Here is a 16,200-nt window from a genome sequence, read left to right on the forward strand (position 1 = left end):
ATTTTATTTTTTTAAAATTTTTGGTCATGCTGTGTGGCTTGCGGGATCTCAGTTCCCTGACCAGGAATTGAACCCAGGCCATGGCAGTGAAAGCACTGAATCCTAACCACTAGACTACCAGGGAACTCCCTAATTGTAGTCTTACTTGTGTTTGCACGTATGATGAGTTACTGATATGATCAGATTCAAATAAATCTCCAAACAAGTTTACAAAAAGGAAAAAAACCGAAAACACTTTTATTTTCCACAAGGAAGAGCAATAGGAAAAATTAAATCATTTCCCACATATTGTTTTCTTAAAACAGCCTACAAGGACATATTCAGCACCAAATAAAAAAGAAAAAAAGAGAGAAATTACAAACAGCCACAGAATATAATCTATAAAGCAAACATTTAATATTGCACTTCGTTTTGCTAACGTTTTGGATTTTACTTTTCCTAATTGAAAAATCAGGAATCTATCTTGAATACTGGAATACACCTGTGAACCTCACATCTTATATCAAGAATTGACCAATATTTAGAAAGAGTAATGCCTCTAAGTAAGAAAGTAAAGGAATACTTTAATGGGGAAAATAAAACTTTATTTGATAAAGTTTTATATATTTGAAACTTTATCACATTTTGTAACCCAGTGCCAATTATCAGAATATTGGTCATTCTTTCCTCATGTGTTATTTAAAAGAGTACATGGTGATAAGTATTCCAATGCTATGCATATCAATAATTGTTCCCTAGTCAGTTAGACATAAGAAGAGAAAAGGGATTTTCTGACAATCCCCCCACCCCCCGCCCCAACAAAAATAAAACCACCAAATGCCCTTTATGCCAAATATTCCATTAGCTTCTTTTGAGGGGGACATTCACAAAATGATTTAACAACAATAAAAAAATATTTCACCCCCATTTCCTTATTATCTAGTATTAGTTTGCTATGGGAGCCCAAACCCTTTAACCGAATCACTTAAAACGCGATTCATTTTTACATGGGCTTTCTTCACCCTGTCAGCATTTTTCAAACATGAATTGTCTTCCATGTTTTCTTAAAGGCCACTTATGGAAAAGCCTATTTGTTTTGTATGAAGCTTTAAGACAGTATTTAACCAGGTCAAGCACCAAGCCAGAGTTACTATTATTTTCAGCCACTTTATTAACTGTGGGATTAAATGGCAGGATAGATGTTAAGACCCATTTCACGCATATGTTGCAACACCAGAGATGCTGATTTTCATTAAGATACATCAGAGCTGAATTCCTTCTAGAATAAGACAATCAGTACAACTTGGTACCTTGGAAAATGCAGTTATAAGTGTCTTCATGAATGCTGGTATATTTATGAGCCAACTGTAAATTATCTTTAATATAAGCTATAATTTACTGATGTGATCGTTCTTCATAACTATATATACTCAAAGTGTATGATTTCTCATGCTTAGCAAAATCTTCTTTAGGTAATGGAAGAAAATACTTTCATTAAAAGAACCACAAAAATATAAAAGTTATTATTCCAGCACATATTCTAGTATTTGTAATTTTGAAGTTATACACTTTTAGAATAAACTTGGGTTTTCAAGCTCTGTCAAGCTTGAGCAGGATAGGAAATGTATAAATTGAGCTCTCTAATCATAATCTGAACATATATATTCCTGCTCATGAAAATACTCTGCACCAGCAAAAACGATTTCCAACATATGTGTTTTGGAGGTAATTATGTAACTCTGTATAAAAATAAATGCACTTTCTCCTCCTTTCCAGTGACTGGAAAACTTCCATACTTTTAAAATAATAATAAAAAATAACAATAATTTTAAAGAGCAACAGCCCTTAACTCTTTGCTGGTACCTGCCATACTGCCTCTCTTTACTCCATTCTTAGCTCTGCTAGTTTCTTCTCATATGTAATGATAAAAAGGCAATGCGGGTGGGTTATCACTTTTGTGTATGTCCCTTTTCCAAATTTCCCTCTTCAAAAAGCCAACCAAACAAACAAACAAAAAAACTCAACAGTGCAACAAAACACAAATAGCATTCCAACAGTTTGGCAAGTGATGCGTTCACCTGAGATTAAGTGATTTTAGGCAGTCAGTAACAAAATGCTGCTTTGCTGTAATAGTAGAAAGGCAACAAATTCTTAAAAGAAACCAAGAAGGTATACAATCTTGACAGTCTCTTATTAGCTTCCTCCTCTTATCTCTTTTCCCACATATCTGTTGCGTATCTACTACAGTAGGCTGCAAAACATACAGCAAGAAGGATTGGCTTGAAGGCATTTGATGTTTGTAAATAAATCCACAATAGGATCCAAGCTGAAGAGGTGATACATGGTCAGCCTAGTAGGACAATTCTGAGCATGTGCATACGCAGGTAAAGTCCAGGCTATATTAAATTAAAAAAAAAAAGTCAGTGCGTTTTTTTCATGTTAAAGTTTTTTTCAAAGCTTTCTTTTGTTCCTTGTTGTGCTCACTGCAAACAAGTTTTAAAAGAGTATCAAGAGTCTGGCATAAATGGAAAAAAAAAAAGCTGTAGTGACATGGAACCGCACAATGTAAGCATTGAGCATGTGCAAATTTTCAAATCAAAAGAAGGAAATCATCCCTCTTTACAACGTGGTGTCTTGACACGTATGACCATAGGCTAAGAAGACTGCTCTTAGTATGTGCCAGTTTTAAAGGAAAAAAGCTTAGATCTTCAAGCATGTTGGAGCAGTCCCAGAACGTTGCTGTAGGCTTCTAAAGCATGATCACTGGTTGTTTCATGTATTCGCCATTTTTCTGGGCAAAAGCAATTCCACTTCCTCTGAAAACGTGTCTCCAAGATACTTCTCTGTCCTCAGCCGGGAAGGGAAGAGATACAGTTCGGAACCCACATCAACTTGATTTAATCAAGTATTCCTTCAACGAGACGGGCAGGATGGTCTATCATCTGCTGACTGATCAGGATTTGGATCAATCTAGAAAGAAAAGAGAAAAAAAAACCCAAACCAAAGTTAATTGATAAGGTTTAGTAAGAATGCAGCAAATACACTAATATTCTGAGTACTGGTTGAGAAATGTAATCAGAAAGTACAGAGTTTGTATGGGGAAGAAAGGGTATTAGTATCATCTATAAAGTACTTGCTATTCAATCACTAGATTAACAATTAAATTTAGAAAGGTATGCTGGAATAGTTTTATTTGACAAAAGCTAAAGGTAACATTCTATCAGAGAATGGAGTTTTACTCAGCACTTAGTCATACTTAAGACTCAAATACACAATTGGCCAACATTTTCATAGCGGTGATTTTCTTCTGTAAAGTATCCATTTCATCCTGTTACAAAAAAGTCAACTCATCTTTTCCCGAGCTTTGGGAAGAATGTAGTTGTGTAAACAAAGTTCTTGGTGCTTACTTGAGGTAATAACTCATGGGTGTAAAGCCCTAGGGAGGGCCTAGGAATACAGTGTATATCAAGAAATAGGAATGGTGAACCCAAGATGCTCTAGAGGCTTCCCACCTTGCCTCTTTCTGTAGAGACTTTCATATGCACATACACTTAATAAAAGTGAACATATTTTAGTTGCTTCTCAGGTACAAAGAGAATGGGCACAGGAAGGCAAATTGTTGGGTTTAATACATTTCTTTTACTGAAAGATCTTTTGGACAAGACCCATTTACAATACTTTGCCCCCTCTATGTGGCTAGATGTAAAATAATTAAATCACACCGTGAACCAATATAGGGTTTTAAAAGTTTTGAATTCTCTTAATTATCTTTAGTTCATTTTAAAAGAAGGAGGTAGATTTTATGACAAATTGCTTAAAAGTGGATACTTAGATTGCCATTCTTTTAAAATGCCTGTCAGATCAAATCACAAATGAGGGACTTAATAAGCAAGACAGAAACGTCAGAATAAAAATGTAGTGACAATGTTTCTAAAAAGTGGGAGGACATTTTTAGCATCTAATAATTTTATGAATTGAAATAGTGGGATAGAAAAATTATGTCCAATCAAGAATCTGCAGAGAACAGAACAGATTCTGAACATCCTACAATAAATGAATAAAGTGGATTTCATATTAATCATATCCAAAGGAAAATTAACTCTTCTAGTCATGGTATTAAGGGGAAAAAAAAATAAAAGCAATTCGTTGAAGAGTGAAACAATCCTTTTATGTCTTTCTTGGGAGTAATATTTCACTGTAAAATAGCTATCTAAACTACAGCAACCAAAAAGAAAAAGCTGATGCTAGTGATTTACAAAATCATTTGGTATTAACATTGGTATCAAGGCCAACTCTAAAGTCCCTACAATGTGTTATTATGTATATATATATTCTTTAGTATCCCGACATTGCTGGATTGCTCCCTACCTCCTTTCCTTTGCACATATTTTTCTTCCTGCCTGGAACATTCTACATTTTGAGAATACTTACTCTTCAAGAATCAGTTTAACAATCACCTTCTTAGGGAAGCCCCTCCTGATTCTCAAGACCCAGCAAGCTGCTCCTCAAATGAACTGTGCATTACTATTACATTGTTAGGTAATATTTTGCTTCTAAGTTTGTTTTTCTCACCAGTCTGTACGCTTCTCCCAAGGGCCATGTTTTATTCATGTAAGTGCTTAGTTACTTGAGATGAATAAAAATAATCTAAGAGTACAGGAATGCTGTTTAAGATGTTATTACATATGTTATTTTCCCTTATGACTGAGAATATTAAAATATGAATATTAAATTGGAAAAGGATGATAAGATAAATTCTAGCTATTTAATCAATGACTGTAAAATGCCAGTTCTATAGATGCTTTAAAAGATGATTTATTCCTTTAACTGGCATTTTGGAAGTATGAGGTCAGATCATTATCTTTATTTCCCCAATAATATAAGAGACCAGTCCTATCTCTGGGTCAAACTTAGTAAATAGTGACAACTTTATGATCTAACTTTTAATCTGTTGTTCAAAATTATTTGTTTTTCTCTTATGATAATCAAAACCTAGCTGTGTTTTTAAAAAGTCTGCAATACTGTTTACTAAGAGAGTCACAGCCCATTTTGTACTTGAGGGTTTGATGCTTACCTCTGAATAAAGAGGTGGAGGCAAGAAACGAAACTCCTGAATATATGCAAACAGTGGTCCCTGAAGCGCTCTCTCAAAGTCATCACAAGCACTCACTGGTGCAAGATTATTCCGCCTTTGTTCCTCTGTTACCACTTCTGCATAGCTGGGTGGTGCTGAAGGAAAAAGATACACGCAATTCGAACAGCACGTTCTTATGCATGTCAAAATACACAGAATAGAAGGTATTAAAAAGGACTGTCAAGGTAACATAATAATAATCTGTCTTGTGATCACAACTAGGGGGATATACATTTTAAACCTAACATTAGGGGCACATCTTCTCTTTTCAAGTATAGACAAACTTTAATCATAAAATATCAGAAGCAAAATTATGTTCTTGAAAATAATAGATTAAGCTTAGATATGCATTATCAAATTATTACCTTCAGGTCTTTCAGGTAGGGATAAACCAAGCCAGTTCATATTCATGCTACACTGACTGCTTACACTTGAGGTTCTGCTACCAAATGGATGTAGAGGAATGGTACCAATGACAAGTGGCAAATTAAGAAATAAATCCATAGCTCCAGGAATATCCACGTATACCTAAACAATGAAAGGAGATGTTAGGTTTAGAATGCCAAGTACTATTTCCTCTAAAAAAATGAATAACCCAATCTAATGTTATTTGAGGCTCTCATTTACTTCATTTTTTAATTTATATACATATGATATACTTGAAAAGTTTCTCCATCGTGTACATTTACCTCAGGTAAAATTAGTAATTATATTCCAAACTATATAAAGAATTACATATAATTATATATATCACACATGGAATAAAAAAAAATCAAATCCTGGATAAGACAAAATGATACCCTTACGACTTTAAAACCTAAAAAAACCCCACCCCAAACCCTTAAATCTATACATACCATTAGTGAATATTCCACACGGATTATACTACAGTCGAGGATAGAGGGAGAAACTGGTGGAATTTTCAGCAACTTGCCATTCCACGTCTCTGTCTTTCCAGATGATAAGGATTCCCCACGCAAGTTAGCCACGAGCTGTTTGACTTCCTTCATTTTCCCTTTGGCATAGAAGGCCTGTGTTTGGTAAATGGCTGCCTTTGGCACCACCATTCGGGAGGAGCAGTTCTCAATCTCAGCAAATATCTGAATTGATTCACCTACAGGAAAAAAAAAATATATCTACTGTTAAAAACCAACCAACCAACCAACCCCAAAACAAATGTAGACTCTCAGGCTAAAGTCTGAAAGTTCAATGAACTACATGGATAAAAAGCTATCCTAAGAGTGGCAAATAACTTATAGTTATAAAAATAAACACATTTACAGTAGCAATTTAAAAAAGAAGACTACATTCCAATTTATAAAAGGAAACTGGATAAGCACAATTTATGATATTTTACCAAAGAATACTGTATCATTTCTTCATTTAGTAGAAATAATGTAAATTTATACACAAGAGCTAAGTGAAGAAAGATCATTTTTTGTGGGAATCCACCTCATACATACCTGGCGTATAGCCCTTCCTTTCAATTTTGGCACTTAAGGATATTGGGCCTGAGGTACAGAACCAGCAACAGAGAGTCTTTTCTTTTGTGCCTGCTTGGGGTGACTGTAAGAAATAAATTTATAGAAAATGATCAATGTATGAATTGAGACAGTAATAGAATGTTTTAAAATACAATCTTAAATTCTTGAAGAATTTAACATTAAAAGTAGTGTTGTTTTCTTTTCAGTATCCAAATATACTTTTCCACTAACCAATGGGCTTCTGATTTATATTAGTACTTTTGTCTTTATACATATATTAGTATTTTTGTCTTTATACAAGTTTCCATTCAATTGAAGAAAAAAGGGTAGAGGGTTTAACACCATATTTCATAAACATAGTTTTAGCCCAGGCTATTTACATACACAATAATTAAAAAACAACCAAAAAAACAGAAAAAAAAAAAAAACCCTTTCCACATTCCATTTAAACTGCCTTTAAAAAAAAAAAAAAAAAAAAAAGCAGTTTGGAAAGCAACTTGGTTATAATCCCAAATGATAACATCTTTCTCTGAGACTGTAAAACTCAATACATAAAAAAAGAAAACTGCTCATTTTTAAGATTAATTTTACTTGCTTAAAGATGTTATTATTTGTTTAAACCAAGTAAAATTTTTGAAATCAAATTTGAATCTTGTGAAAAAATACAATTAAAAAAGATTTCCTTTAAAATAGAATTTAAGTTCTTTCATGAAAATAATTATCTCCCCATCATTTGACAACTATCCCTATATTGGAATAATGCAATAAATAATACAAATTTTAGATTATGATATTTTCAAGTTAAGTGATATTGTTATAATAATAATTGATACTACTCTTCTTTTTCCACTAAAATTATTTAGGGAACAGATCTATTCTTTTGTTATTGCTGTTACCTTCTGAGGAAGATATTTCATACCAAATACTGGTCTTACTTTAAAAATTTACTTAAAGTTATTACAGTATCAGAAAATGTGAGCATATCCTGCATTAATTTCTGTGCTCTTAACTATTTTTTTGAAAGTGGTATTTATTTAATTCAAAAATGAAGTTACTATTTAAAAATTATAAAGAATGTGTATGTAGTTTAGGTGATTATTCTTTAATATTTATATGCCAAAAACAAAAAATGAAGAATTCAGTTAGTTCTTACCAGTAATGAAGGAGTGTTGATATCTATATGCTCAAAGACTGTAAATTCCTTCTTTAATTTTACTGGTAGAAGCCAAGGCCTGTGCAATTCGGCTTTCACCCAATAGCGCACACTGCCATGTCGGCCTTCGAATGAGGTAGCAAGTGGTCTGTGCAGAATATAAAGGTCAATATATTAATCTTACACCTCTTTTTAATATTTATACAGTAGCTCATCATAGAAGTGTTAATATATTGTAAGTTTATACATCAATGAGTTATCAAAGGCATAATTTACATTTCCAAAGGGATAAGTCACTGGGGAAAAAACCTTCTGTTTCCAAATAATAACACAAAGTTGTTAAATATTACAGAAATTTGGTTAAAAAAGCCAGAAGAATACAATCTCTTTAAACTAAGAAGAGGCTACTTTTAATGCTGGTGGCAAAATTACGAAAGTCTGGAAATGAACAATTCTTGAAAAGGTCAAGACTTTAGTTTAAAAATAAAGTTAAGAATGGTTTAACTATTTCTATTGAGATATTCTGGACACTGGTTAAACACTCAGACCAAACGACTCCCTATGGCGTTCCATTTTTCATTAACTAAGAATTATTATTATCTCTTATTATAGTAACTAACTAAGATTTAGAAAAGGCCTGGAATAGTCGTTATAGTTTCAAAAGTTTTTCACATTTCATTAAATCCACTGAAGCTCTAAAAAAATGCTTTTACATTTCCCAGTTTACTTATGTTCTAACTCTTTTTGGCCATGCTTTCTAACTATACTATAGACTTAAAAAGAAAAAGAATTTTTTCTGTTGACCTGTATCAAGAGAATCATAATTCTTTTTCAACTCTCCCAGATTTTATTACTTGTGGAAGATTTTATTTTAGTGAATTTAGTCTCTTTTTCATAATTTCATTAGAAAAATGCACAAGGTTCATTTATTTACAAGGTAGAGTGCTTTTTATGAGGAGTAGTGGTGTTTTTGTTTTGTATTTTAGACTTCTGCATTAACTTGTATAGCAGAAAAATAAAACGCAGGATCTATGCTAGTCTTCTAGAGTTTACTTTAAATGACTGGTTTATAGATAGAATTTTTAAAAAATATATTAAATTACTTCCATGCTTTGAAAATATTCAGGCCCAAATGTATTAGTCCTATTGTATTCAGACTTAAAATATTTCTCTCAGAAAGTAATTAGGGCATTATATTAAAAATCATGTTCTTAAGCAATATGATACACAGGATACTCTGAAAAACACCCTTTATGAACTCTATCCATATATAACAAGTACTAGAATTTAAAAAAATACAGAATTATGTACATTTGGCACTTGACGTTCTTATGTAATGCAAGTTTACCTTTCAGAGCAAACAGTACAAGTGCCACTTTGCATGTTTTAATATCTGTTAAGGCATTTTTTTCAAAAATTACTCTTTGTATAATTTCCTCTAATGATTTATTATTACATTAACAATATACACAGGCTTCCCTGGTGGCGCAGTGGTTGAGAGTCCGCCTGCCGATGCAGGGGACACGGGTTCGTGCCCCGGTCCGGGAGGATCCCACATGCCGTGGAGCGGCTGGGCCCGTGAGCCATGGCCACTGAGCCTGCACGTCCGGAGCCTGTGCTCCGCAACGGGAGAGGCCACAACAGTGAGAGGCCCGCGTACCGCAAAAAAGAAAAAAAAAAGAATATACTACTTTCCTTCTTCCTTTCATACTAGATTCCAAGCCTTATATTAAGGTATCTCTGACGGATGTTTCCTTTTAAGTACAGGTCATAATATCTCGAGTGACCTTCTCAATAGCTCTTTGCACAGAAGCTAATGAATTCATAACAGAAAAAACACATCACTTCTAAAGTGAGGATATTCTTAATTATTTTGACTTTCTTAGCTTACTGCTGTTGGGTACCATCAGTAGAGAAAATGATCACTGAATTTTTATAAAACTACTAAATGAGAGACTTGTTATGTTCTACCTTTTCTGCTAATGCTGATGATAAACTAAGTATTAAATGCTTACTATTTTACTGGCACCTTCCAATTCACTCACTTTAAATGAAATACTATTCAAGTTTTAAAAACCATATAAAACTTGAGACGGCATACTAAGAATTGAGCTTTGCTTTCTATAATATTGCCACTCTAGATTAAAAAAATAGCTTCTTTTCTGAGTATATGTTTTCCTCTAGCAAGTTTCAGTAATGAAAAGGGTTTTTTTTTAAGCTAAAAATATTTAAATTTAGAATGTTTCATTTGAAAAGAATGGATGTTTATGAAAAATGCCTGTTACAAAATACTTACGTCTGTGGAAGCTCGAAGCTGAACGCATATTCATGCCTTCCTGAATGAATAGTGTTGAAGCCTTCTTCGGAATTATCATCATCTAAAACAAACAGAAAAAGAAAACAAAAAACTTGTTAAACCTTTACACTCTCTTCCTGGTGGCAGAACTTTAAAGATGCTCACATAGTAATTAAGGCCACAAACTTTAGAGTGTGAGAGATCTGAGTTCTAATTCCAACTTCATCACTTCCTCTGGGTAAAATAAAAGTCCTGTCTTCAGTTGCTTCATCTGTAGAATGGGGATAATTAATACTTATACCCCATAGTTGGTTTTTCAATGGAAAACAACCTAAACTGTAAAGCATCTATGTGTGACAATACAGGCTCAACAAAAGATCCAGATTTCAAATCTCATACTAAGATGTTACCTTTCTCTTCATCCACTTACTTAAATAGACTATATATAAAATGAAAACTGTTCATGTAAGCCTTTTAAAATATGTCAGTTTTGATGCAGAAGATGTGAATGTTAAAGCTCTAAAACCATTAGAAAACTCTGTCAAATAGATGTTGGAATTAAAAAAAAAAGGAACAGTGATTTTAATGTCAGTTTCATAGCTAAAAATAAAAATTCTTATTGAACCTAAAATTATGACAATCTCAGTCTGTCCTAGCAACAGCTAAAATTTCGCATATATATAAAATATACCTTAGATTTAAAAGGTGCCTGCTTAATGGGAAACAACTGTCACACATCCTTGAAAAATGAAGAGTAGGTTTGTTTCCCATTGCTAGAAAAAACGGGATGACTTTATTTTACAACCAATTTCTTTTGCTCAAATAGGTTTATCTCCAAAACAAATATAACGAAATGTGGGAGGGTGTTCTGGATTCTTAAAATGATTTTCTAAAGCGTTCCGACCGGGTAATTTAATTACATAAACGTCTACTAGCGCAGTTTTCTCGGTGTAGAAACCTTTATCATTAACCAGGAGACTAAGAGAAACGGGTATTATCATTTAACTTTCCCTCACCAAAGTAATGAATTCACACAAAAACCGTGATGCTTCCCTTCCACCACAGGAGAAAAGGAAAAAAGCGCCTATATGTGGAAACTTGTATTCAAAAAAAATCACCAAGACTCCCTTCTATCTCAGTAGTATTTTCTTCTCCCCCCGTGCAAATCCTCTCTACGGTATTTCAGCACGGAAATCCCGCTGACGAGCTGGGGGCCATTTAAAATCGCTCCCCCCCGACAGCGCCCAAAGTTTGTCTCCCTCTGCCTTTCTTTCCGTCTCGCTCCCTTTTTTGTGCCAGCTCAGCAGTCTCATCGAGGCGAGCGGCGGCGGCCGCGCCGTGGTAAACAAGTGCCGGGCTGTCAATCAAGAACTAGACCGGAGCAGGAGAGGACCGGCCTAAACCGGCGCGAGCAGATCCCAGCCGGCCCGCCCGCGCGCCGCCGCCGCCGCCGCCGCCGCCGCCCGCGCGCCCCGCTATACATACGGCATATGTCGCACGGCGCTCGCGCTCGCGGCCGCGCAGCCTAGCCTTCTGACGTGGGGCGGGGCGAGCACGCTGCGGCGCTTCCGCTTTACACGCCCCGGCCGGTGACCGGTTCGATCTGGCTCGGGCCACCCCGACACCTTTACAGTTGCGGTGACGGCGGCGGGGAATGGTGCGCGGGGTGCAAGAGCCCCAAAGAAACAATGACAAGTGGGCAAGGAATACTCGCCGAAGCCCCCACCTCACCCCGCTTTCAATGTTAGTGTCACTTTTCCTTCCCCGTCCCGGCCAGTCTTGGCGCTCTCTCCCCACTCGGGTCACATCAAGGTAGCCAGTCTACTGACTGCATAGAAAGGGAAACACGCTGTTTCAGCTAAGAAGACAAGCGCTTACAGAAGCTGCCTGACAACTTCCACCCGAAAACGTGGAAAATGGGGTCCTGCTAACGCTGCCCACCCAATTTCTCCGTGAATAGAACTGGCAGCTAAAAAGTTGCGCCCAGGGCCATCCGGCACCTGTAAGGCCGGCGGAAGCTTCTCCTCTCCACTCTGTTGAAACCTATAGACGCTCCTTTCGGTGCTGCAAGCGGGCCCAGGTGAGGGGCAACAGAACGGTATGTGATATGAGCCCCGCGCGCCTCCAGAAGCCCGGGCAGGGATGCGAGTAGGGGCGGGGGCCGCAGCTCAGGAGGGACCTTTACCGGCGCACGCCGGTTCCAAGCCTCGCCCCAGCCGGCGAGCCCACTCTCCCCACCCGCTCGCGCCCAATCCAATCAGAGCCTGGCATCGCCTTAGCAACAGGCTAACAAACCCGGCTCCGCCTATGGCCGGCCGCCCGGGGCGGGGTCTCAGTTACCAGGCTAGTTTGAGAGGTCCCAGTTTTAAGTCATTGAAACTATTCCAAGCGAAGCTCGTTCTAGCTTGCAGGGGTTGAGGGGTGTCTCGTGGGGGTGCGGGGCACGTAGTGTTCTTTACTATGAAATCGTGGCGCAATTAATGAAATTGTCCCCATAAGTCGTTATTGTACTTTTACCCCACTGCAAACCTCAACTCCTTAAAAACCTTTGTTTCTTCTCACTCATCTTATAAAAAGCTGCCAGTCCAGGAAGGATCAAATACAAACTTGTGTGTCCTGTTCAACAAATACCAGGACTGTCATTAGGCAGTTGCATTTCTTATCACTGTCACTGCTTAGAGAGGTTAACTAAAAATTATTTCAGGATGCAAATTACCTATGTGTAACTGAAAATCCAATTAAAGATTGATTTCATCTTAATATTTTAAAAATAATGCATTCATGCTGTAACTCAAAGCACCCTACGTTTCTACATTTGCCTTAGTTCAATTAGCACTTCCTCGTGGATGTGTAGTTTTTAATTAAAAATGGAGGTAAAAATGTGCTCTACTCTGAAAAGTCATCAACATTCGAGTTAAATACTGCATTAAAAAGGAGAAGGACAAAATTACATAACCAGTTTTAACACTATATTCTTCTTGGGCTAGGAATTAAGTCATCGCCACCACCTGACGCGTGTAACCAATCTGCTGAGAGCAGAACAAGCGCCCCTCCTCACCACCCCCCAGAACTGGTCCGAAACAGGATTGAACCGCTTCTAACAAAGGGTGGAAACTTAGAAAAACAAGCTTAGAGTCTGCTATATTTCCACAATGTAACCATTTAAACAATAGATTTGAAATCTCAGGACCCCTTCTCCCTTTGACAACCCTTCATCTCCAGTTTCTAACCAAAAATCATATCCAACGAGCCGAATACTTTTCAATTCCCTTTGACTGGCACGGGTTTCATTGAATGCACGTTCCAAAGTTAGGCATGATGCTTGGAAAAGAAAATTTCTGACCCTAAATGGCTTCTAAAACTGACTTTAAACATATCATAATGATAGGTGCTGTCCTTTAAAATAGAGAATGCTTGATGTAAATTTCTAAAGGAACTGGAAAGAATAGGAAAAAACACGTGGGGTGTTGATACCATATGTCAAAATAAACCACAGAAACCCATTATCAAAGAACAACGATCAATTCTCTTAAGTCTTTTGCGTGTCAGTATTAAAAATGAAATACACCTATTAACCCACTTAAAAATGTTACTCCATTTCTTCACTGAAGCTTAGTTTTTAAGATCTAAGGTTGCAGAGTACAAGGGAAAAACCTAATATTGGATTGCAGCTTTTAGCAATTCATTTGAAAACATATTAGTAAAATTACTGAATCGCACATAAGCAGAATTAATACGTAAGGTGGAAATGGATTGCAAGTGTGTATGGCACAGACCAAGCCGGGTATAGAGGTAGTGGAATAAGTGCAGTTTGCAGTCACTTTGCAGATGCCTGCATGCATTACGGCTTAACACACGATGAATGTCAAGGAGAATTCAAATCTTCCACCTTTCCAACCTTTATCAAACAGCTATACGTTATGGTAGGAGTAGGATTATATTAATTCAGGAAAATTGAAAAGGTACTTTGCCAAAGAAAACAGGTCTAATAATTTCTGAATAATGTAAAAAACTTACCTCTTTCGTGTCCAATTAAGATGTCTTTATGGTTGAAATATTCTACTTCTTCAGTGTAATTCTGTGTATAGGCAGTATTGGAGCCGGCGTTTCTCGATTCGGTCCAGCGTACTTTCGCATGTCCTCTTGCATGAATTTTAAGAGATTTTACTCTGATTTCCCCAGTAACTTCTAAATTCACCCTTCCTGAGACTGTATCCCCACTAGAATACACAGGGACATTGCTGTCATTAAGACAGTCAAAGCTTATTGTCAAACTCTTTACCTTTCCCAGCACCATGTTTATAACAAAATCTATAAAAAATATAATGTAAGACAAAAAAGTCAAGATCACATATAAAATGTGATCTTCACTTAACACTGATCGATGTCTTTGCCGTGCAAAGAGCTTGCAGGCAGGATCAGTGATTCTTTACAAATAGTTCATTGAGATTTCTTAAAAACTCAGGGCAGCACACAGGCTGCTGCTCCGCGATCCTGCTAGTCTCAGTGGTCTCCTTACAAAGACGGGCGGCTGGAAGCTGCCAGCTCACTTTAAGAGCAGCTTTGTGAAAAACAACCCCAGTGCGCATGCGCACGCCGCGGCTGCTGTCCGCCCTCCCTGCGCGCCCCCTCCCGCCCCGCGCCCGGCTCGCTCGCGGGTACAGTAGGTGTACAGCCAGGGGAAGAAGACACTGGGGCTGCCGGGAGGCTGAACCTGACTTCTCTTCATTGTAGGCTCCTATTGGTAGGCAGGCTACCGTAAACCCTCGACGTGCAAGCTGGAGTCCCTTACTGAGCACAGTCTAGTAGAAAGATAATGGCCGAGGGAGGGAACTGGGGGACAAGGTTGGGTGGGGAGCTGTTTGCAAAGACAAGTGAGAATAAACTGCTGAGTGACCGGCCCGAAACGTGCGTTCCCAGCACTGCAGTGTTTTGCCCACTGCCCTGATGGGAGGAGGAAAAAGTGATGTGTGTAGAGAGATGGGGGAAGGGGAGAAACCGGTTGGGCAAGGGCTGGTTGTTGAACATAATCTAACGAATTTCAAAAGAAAATGTAATAAAAACCAGAGAAGAGATAATGTTCATAGACAAGAGCATTCTTGGCTTGGAATTTTTTCTTTTTAAAACCAGTGCTTTGTAGGCAGGGTGGAAATGAGCCCAGTCGAGGTCAGGTCGAGACCTTAAAAGAGAATACTATAAGGAGCAAGGAAGAGAAGCAAGTATAGTTTAATCAGTATATTTTGCTTTCTCCTGAACTGCTTTCTCTTCCATCTCTTAATTCGATAGCAACGAAAAACAATCAAGTTGCGAGGGAAAAACAAGGTTTGACCACTTCCTAGAAGGAAGAAAACGTCCTTTTTTGAGACACCACCTACCGCTAGATTTGCAGGGTATGACATGATTACAACTCCTGTGTCCAGAGGATTAAGAATAGGATTCGGCCTAAAAAAGTATCACCTTATAAAAGGCAGCATGACATAGTGTTTTAGCTGACATAATGTTTACAACAGCGTTGAAAAATCTTTGTTAGAAGTTAGTGAAGTGCAGAATGTTTTTTTAAAAAGCATGGTTTGTTATATAAATAGGGCTTAATTCTGTAAAGCTTTAATTTTAATTTTCAGCTTTGGACTGTTCAACATAATTCTCATTATACATCTTTCTTAAGGACAGGTACATTTGTCTCTTTACTGTGAACGTTTTGGTAACAAATTTCAGTGCTTTTGTAAAATCACACCGGGATTCAAGGCATAACAGCATAATTATCTAGATTTTTTTGCAATCAATGAAATTGCTTATAGGAGAGAAATATAGGGAAAAAGAATATGAATCTGGAAGTATATATACATAACCAAATACACTTTGGAAGATTCTTGGCTGTCTGTGTCTAAGCCGTTTTAGGTTCTTTTGTGCAGTGTATTTGGATAGGTTGAAACTATGAGTCACAATACATTGAGCTCGTTCATTGGTCTTGCTGGTTTTTTTGTTGTTTTTTTTAAAGAAATTAAATTTTACTTAGTTGGGTTTTAGTTGAAAGGCAGTATCTTGGAGTCAAGAGCATTGTATAAATTATATAGCGTATAAATATGCAAACTATTTAGACAGTTAATGGACAGGGTATTTACCTCTGATAGAGCTTAGATGGTTGTGCTTAAAA

General features: G+C 37.0%; 1 protein-coding gene across 4 annotated transcripts; it reads right to left on the reverse strand.

Annotated features, from left to right (window-relative positions):
* Positions 1–206: 206 nt before the first annotated feature.
* ARRDC3 (arrestin domain containing 3) lies at positions 207–14,553 on the reverse strand. 4 transcript variants are annotated; one of them, XR_009539533.1, is made up of 8 exons: positions 14,064–14,553; positions 10,047–10,128; positions 7,751–7,898; positions 6,577–6,679; positions 5,971–6,227; positions 5,479–5,641; positions 5,054–5,246; positions 207–2,949 (listed from the first exon to the last, which is right to left on the reverse strand). XR_009539533.1 is itself a non-coding variant. In XM_060143266.1 (8 exons), exons 1-8 carry the CDS (start codon positions 14,341–14,343, stop codon positions 2,893–2,895), a joined length of 1,245 nt encoding a protein of 414 aa, XP_059999249.1. In that variant the 5' UTR covers positions 14,344–14,553; the 3' UTR covers positions 207–2,892. The 4 variants fall into 4 exon arrangements, 3 of the variants coding, with proteins under 3 accessions (XP_059999249.1, XP_059999250.1, XP_059999251.1); XM_060143266.1 differs by having other exon boundaries at positions 5,054–5,208; XM_060143267.1 differs by lacking the exon at positions 7,751–7,898 and adding an exon at positions 10,233–10,317 and having other exon boundaries at positions 5,054–5,208; positions 14,064–14,180.
* Positions 14,554–16,200: the final 1,647 nt, after the last annotated feature.

This window comes from Lagenorhynchus albirostris, chromosome 3, assembly GCF_949774975.1.
Source record: "Lagenorhynchus albirostris chromosome 3, mLagAlb1.1, whole genome shotgun sequence".
NCBI classification, from domain to species: domain Eukaryota; kingdom Metazoa; phylum Chordata; class Mammalia; order Artiodactyla; family Delphinidae; genus Lagenorhynchus; species Lagenorhynchus albirostris.

What these genes read in the sequence shown, in the direction of transcription:
- ARRDC3 (XM_060143266.1), bottom strand. Translation starts at nt 14,343, where the DNA reads ATGGTGCTGGGAAAGGTAAAGAGTTTGACAATAAGCTTTGACTGTCTT. An exon ending in TCAACACTCCTTCATTACTG is followed by an intron (nt 6,680 to 7,750) that starts GTAAGAACTAAC and finishes TATTTCTTACAG; the next exon opens with TCACCCCAAGCAGGCACAAA. An exon ending in CCTACCTGAAAGACCTGAAG is followed by an intron (nt 5,209 to 5,478) that starts GTAATAATTTGA and finishes TTTTTCCTTCAG; the next exon opens with CACCACCCAGCTATGCAGAA.